Source organism: Phaseolus vulgaris, chromosome 10 (assembly GCF_000499845.2).
Source record: "Phaseolus vulgaris cultivar G19833 chromosome 10, P. vulgaris v2.0, whole genome shotgun sequence".
In the NCBI taxonomy this organism is placed as follows: Eukaryota; Viridiplantae; Streptophyta; class Magnoliopsida; order Fabales; family Fabaceae; genus Phaseolus; species Phaseolus vulgaris.
The window spans coordinates 34,257,320-34,263,138 of NC_023750.2; the positions used below are offsets into that span (position 1 = coordinate 34,257,320).

At 33.2% G+C, this 5,819-nt stretch overlaps 1 protein-coding gene across 1 annotated transcript; it reads right to left on the minus strand.

Annotated features, from left to right (window-relative positions):
* Positions 1 to 868: 868 nt before the first annotated feature.
* LOC137818975 (protein ECERIFERUM 16) lies at positions 869 to 5,069 on the minus strand. The gene is made up of 4 exons (XM_068622648.1): positions 4,258 to 5,069; positions 3,406 to 3,518; positions 2,623 to 2,727; positions 869 to 1,683 (listed from the first exon to the last, which is right to left on the minus strand). Exons 1-4 carry the CDS (start codon positions 4,628 to 4,630, stop codon positions 1,051 to 1,053), a joined length of 1,224 nt encoding a protein of 407 aa, XP_068478749.1. The 5' UTR covers positions 4,631 to 5,069; the 3' UTR covers positions 869 to 1,050.
* Positions 5,070 to 5,819: the final 750 nt, after the last annotated feature.

Genomic DNA, 5,819 nt, shown 5'->3' on the forward strand with positions numbered 1-5,819 from the left:
TAACAATATTTTTAAATATTTTTATAACATAAATTTATTTTTATTTAATATTTTTATTTTTTAAATATATTTAATATATTTATTTTATTATATAATTTATTAAGTTAATTTTTTTAATTAAATTTCTGTGTAATTTTGATTCTTTTACGTAAATTATTTTTATTATTTATCTAATATTTAATATTTATTTATTTATTAATATTATAACATATTATATATTTTAAAATTAATTTAATACTTAGACATATTTTAAAAATAAAATGACTATATTTATAAAATATTATAAAAATTAACAACATAAATAATTTATATTTTATTTTTGTTATGTCCTTTTTTATTTTAATTTTTATCCAAGAAAAAGAAAACAACAATATTGTGTCACTATCTTTCATCTATCAAGAACATGTTCTGCCATGGAGAGAGAAATAAAATTGAAAATAGTTTTTTATTTGTAGAAGCACCATGTGTCTTTCTTCTCTTTTCTTCTCAAGTAAGAGAAGATGAAAAAAAAAAATACCCCGTCGTTTCTATCATTACAAATCAACTTAAACCATTGAATACAAACAAAGTTGCCCTCAAATCTGTCTGCAGTGATTGAACTGAAACAAAAAGAGCATAAAGAAATTGACTAAAATTCACTAAAACAGCCCATACCATCTTATTAATCCCTAAAAACAGGTAGTGACTTCACATTCTTAATGCGTAATAACAATCATTCTCATTTTCAAATTCACTCCAAAATTCTTTCTTTATTTTCTTTTTCTTCTATTTAAACTGTCTAATTTTAATTTATACTAATTTTCCTCATGATTAATCGTAGTTTTTTTTTCATTCCCACTTCGTATCAAAGAAAAAAAATGACCAAAAGTAAAATAAGGTCATTTTGCATTTTGCATTCACCTAACGGGGCAATTTTCAGACCTTGTTAGAACAAAAAAGGTCATTTTGCATTCACCGGTCTCTGGTGGAGAGGACAGAGCCACTCTTAGCAGTAGCATCAATGAAGACATCATACTACACATTATATCAGGGATTCCAAGGCTCGTCAAATCAAAGTGTATCAAACCATGAATCAAAATCATCTGTTACTTTGGATTTGCTTCCAGGATGTGAAGAAGATTTCATGCTGTGATTGACAGGCTTTTCTTCCTGTGGCAGTAATAAAACATTTGGTTTTATCACAGTGGATGTTTCCTCTAGCAAGTCATCAAGTGCATCATCTAGACTAGCAGTAATGGATGCAATTTTGGATGAAACTGGATCTTTCTTCAAAATCTGCGGAGGATACCCAGAAGATACTCCCAATGAAACTGGAGAATCTAGAAGCATATCTAGTTCTTTTTCAGCAGCAGCAGCTTCAAATGTGGAGTACTGTTTCCCTCTCATATGTTCAGTGGAATGTAAGCTAGAATCTGAACTTAGAACGAATGCTTTATGTTTACCACTACTGCTAGCTTGCTGAAATTCAGCAATGACAGAATTCACAGGAATGTTAAAGTCATTTGACAAGGGAAATGTAGAAGAAGCAGGGCTACTACTGCTGGAACTAGATGGTGCAAACTGATCTGCAGCACGATTGTCTAAATTGAATTCTTTAGACATACTATTGGCTAGTTCATTGTCCTCTTTAGTTTCCAGTTCCTTGTGTTCTTCGTTGCTGTTCACTGCCAACTCTTCCGCACACTGCATAATAAACTATATTAATGCAGCAAATATAGATTTGCAGACTATACATAAAAGTGAAATTTGTCTCGCAACTTATTATTGATTATTGATTTTCCCAGGGAATATGGAAAATACAAGATGACTCTATCACTCTATATGTAAAAAATAACAAGATACCTATGCCAGAGCTGCAATCGATGTCATAACTATTTGTATATTTGAACAAAGAAATTGCTGAAACGAAGAATCTTTCATTTCTATAGAACTGTATGGTCATAGCCACAATAATCCAATGTAACAATTGATACAAAGCACACATGCTATATGGTTCAGTGTATCTGATAGAGAGATGTAGTGCAATATGCCTCATGCTTTATTGACAGGGTGCTCAATATAAAGTTTCTATTTGTCTTTCCATGATGCAAAGAAACAAGTGTTTTTGTATCAAGAGAAATTCTTAACAGTTTGCTTGCATCATGGAATTTATGCCACGTTAAATATTTCTGCCATCACTATTTCCCATTTTAACTACATTGTTTAGTGACCTACTGCTATAGCTGAACACATGAAAAACTACAGAGCAATAACTCTAGGTAGGAATCCCCATGAGTTTCTATTTGCAGGATAAGTAAAAATATAAGGGATTCAAATTATCCAATTCCCTTGTGCGGGAAACAGTGTTGGTCATAAAGTGGACAAGGGTGAGCTTTTTCAAACACTTGAATTTAATAACCTCAAGAATGTAAATTCAATTTTTAAAAAGTTATGTCCAATATAAATAGCAAAACAAAATACAAATTAGTATGCTGCACTATTGGCCCAGCCTCCGCCAAAGCCTTGGAAGGGAAGAAAAGGAAAATGAAATAAAGCTAAATAAAATGAATGTACTGTTATTTACAATTACCAAAAGGCCGCCAACCACAAAATTTTCAAAAATAATTTAAAGCATAAACATACCAACTCAGTGGATAATAGGTCAGACTCAATGAATAATCTCTTTGATAAGTCAACCTTGGCAAAATTGTCAGCTAGAGCAAGCAAATTCAGGGACAAGAATGATGCCTGCATGAAAATCCAATTCAAGGTAAGTAAGGAAGTACTAAATGAAGTTGGAAGATAACATGCAGCAAAATAGTCAAGATATAAAAAGTTGCAATGGCAAGTCATGATGAGAATGCTGGAGAAAATCCCATAGATCAATAACAATTATTTTACATAGCTGAATTACAATTCCAATAAACAATCTTTTGCAGGAAATAAATTGTTTGGGAAAAAAAAAAAAAAAGCAACAAAAAGTATCTAATACCCTAGGAAATATATGCCAAAATATTGGAAAAGCTTATGGCCAATATATATCGCATACCATATTTTTATGCCAACTTGAGAGTGTTTATTTATTGATCAACAAAGTAATGGCGATTCAAACAGTTAAAGTCGGATTACAGCAAAAATAATCTACAGCCTATGTCCTTCTCTTGGTGTACAAGCACCATCAATCACTTTAGATATCACTTATTACTACTAAGAAATTTATTAGGTTACAAGCAATAGTAAGGTCCTGGATGAAGCTGGTCTAATTGATTCTCAATGTCAATTAAAGATGCTCAAGAAGCTCAAACTAGCATGAATTAAATACTAGATGATAACTATCTCAGCTAGATTCACTAAGAATTACTACGCAAGTGCACCAATCTTATAACCATGTCATATCAGCATCAGATAAGGGAGTTAACAATTTACCTCCTGATTTCCACTTGTCTTATCCTCTACAACAAAATTATCATCTCCATTCCACAAGATGATGCCCTCTCCCCTGGACGCAAGCATAGAGCTCAATCCCACACCAAACTCCCCTGCAACACATAAAACAGTATCAACGACAAGTCACCTAATTACAAATGCTCATTATAAGCTAGTGCTACTACTGAAATATATACCGGGAACAATTACGAAACATTAGACCTTCATTACAAGGATAAAACTAAGGTTTAGTGAAGTTAGATTTTACTCTATTTTTTAATAGATGCCTTAATGGTGCTAAATCCAGTTACTAAGATTAAATTTCAATCTTGACTAGAGCAACACCAACCAGTCTCTGCATGTTTTAGTTAGATTTGAGGAGGAAAAAAGGACAAATTATAATATGTTTTAATAATATATACCTTAAAAGTAAAAAATGTTCAGTCAGAATCTTCTATGAAACCCATAATATTTGTCATTTCATAAGTTCAATTTGTATTATCAGTATAATTAGAAGGCAACAAATATTGGTATGACATTAAAAAAAGAACTTACCATGGTAGTTTGTGATTGAATAACAGTATGATTTACTATGTTTTTTACAATGAATTGAGACGAGGCTTGAAAGTTTGACCCCATGTAAACTATCCAAACCTCTCATACCAAGCCTTCTGGAATTTTTACTCTTACTTTATTTCTATATTTAATTACTATTAAATTAAAAATGTTATTAAAAATAAAGATGTTCTATTTTTTAATCCCATACCAAAAGCACATTCCAAGATATAACACTTAACTTGGCACCTAAATTGTGTACAATTACAAAAAGTGATGATCTTGAAAAACACATACCAAGAAGAAGATCATCAAAAGCAGGGAATCCTTCCAAACTTGTCTCCGCATGGGACTGAGCCTCCGCAACCAGGTGGCGATAATCGGCGCCTTTACTTTTGGGCAAGACAACATCGAGGGTTTTGCTAGCAATTTCGGGCGTAGAATCATCCTCTTCCTCCCCATAGCGGTCCCAATTCGAGGGAAGCACAGAACGGTGGCTTTTCTTCTTCTTCTCCTCGTTCACTTGTTGCTTCCCCGGTGGGTTCTTCGCAGGGTCCTTTGGGTCCGAAGAAGACGATGATTGGGCTTTGGGCTTGTGGCTATGATGAGACTTTTTGCTGTGGTGCTGCGTGTGACTTCTCTTTGATTTCGCCAAAGCCTTTACGTCCATCGGAAACTGTTTCGGGGATTTTCAATTCGGCATTGCTTCTTGCCAAGGATGGAAGGATTACAGGAATTGAAATCGGATGACTGGACAATTTTGGGTTAGAACACGATTATTTAGGGTTTAGAAAAGGGTTTAATCTAAACTACAAGGGAAGTTACGGACGGCGTCGTTTTAAATCTTGAACAACACCCTTTTTTGTGCGGGGTTAGGAATTCCTTCATCCACCCCATAGTTTCTTCCTCCACCCCATGGTAGTGGCAAAAAAACCTTTCTACCCTTAATGAGAAAAATACATAACCATAATTCCCTACATCCTTAATCTTCTTCATTCCTTTAGTAGTCACGGCAACCCAGCACCTACTTCCTCATCTCCTTTCTTCTTTCAAGTTTCCTTCTTGTGTTTGTAAAACATTTGTGCAGTCTTTTGTCGAAGATTGAATCTAAGTTGAACATTCACTATACATTATGCATTAAAAATGTTTATTTTTACTGAATTTACATTATTGAATTTGTATTGTTTTCCATTTCAGATCAGTGATGCAAAAATCTTTTTGACTACACAATTCAGTTTAATTTTTTTTTCCACATATTTTATTTACAATTTAGAAAGTATTTTTAAATTCGGAAATACTTTTCAGATTGTACAAACCAATTTTTTTTTTTTCTGAAATGCATTTCGGATTGTACGGTCTATAAGGTATTCTCAGATTTAGAAATACCTTCTAGATTGTATAATTCAAAATATGTAAATTTAAAAATACCAATTTTTTGGATTCGATCGTATAACATTATGTTGGTTTTTATTAATATAAGGATGTGTTGCGGGCAGAGTTGATGGAAGAGTGCCTTCATGATTGGAGGATTGTTGGTGATCTTTGTGGAAGCTTAATGGAAGTTTACGGACAAGACCCTCCTAGGAGGTGTGGTGGCTTTGGAGGTGCATGCTAGGTATGAAATGAGAGTGGTGAGGCCATCTCTCTTTGGTAGGATGAGAATTGAAGATCAATAGTCTAACCTTGGGAGGTTTTTGACAAGTAGTGATATTGACTCAAATTTGACAGCAATTCACTATTATATTAATCTTGCAAATACATGAGTCAAACCCTCTTATTTATAGTGTTTAGAGGGTTGGAAATTCAAAAGAAAGTGGAGGGAAATTCAAATGAATTCCCTCCCAAAAGTGACACATAAA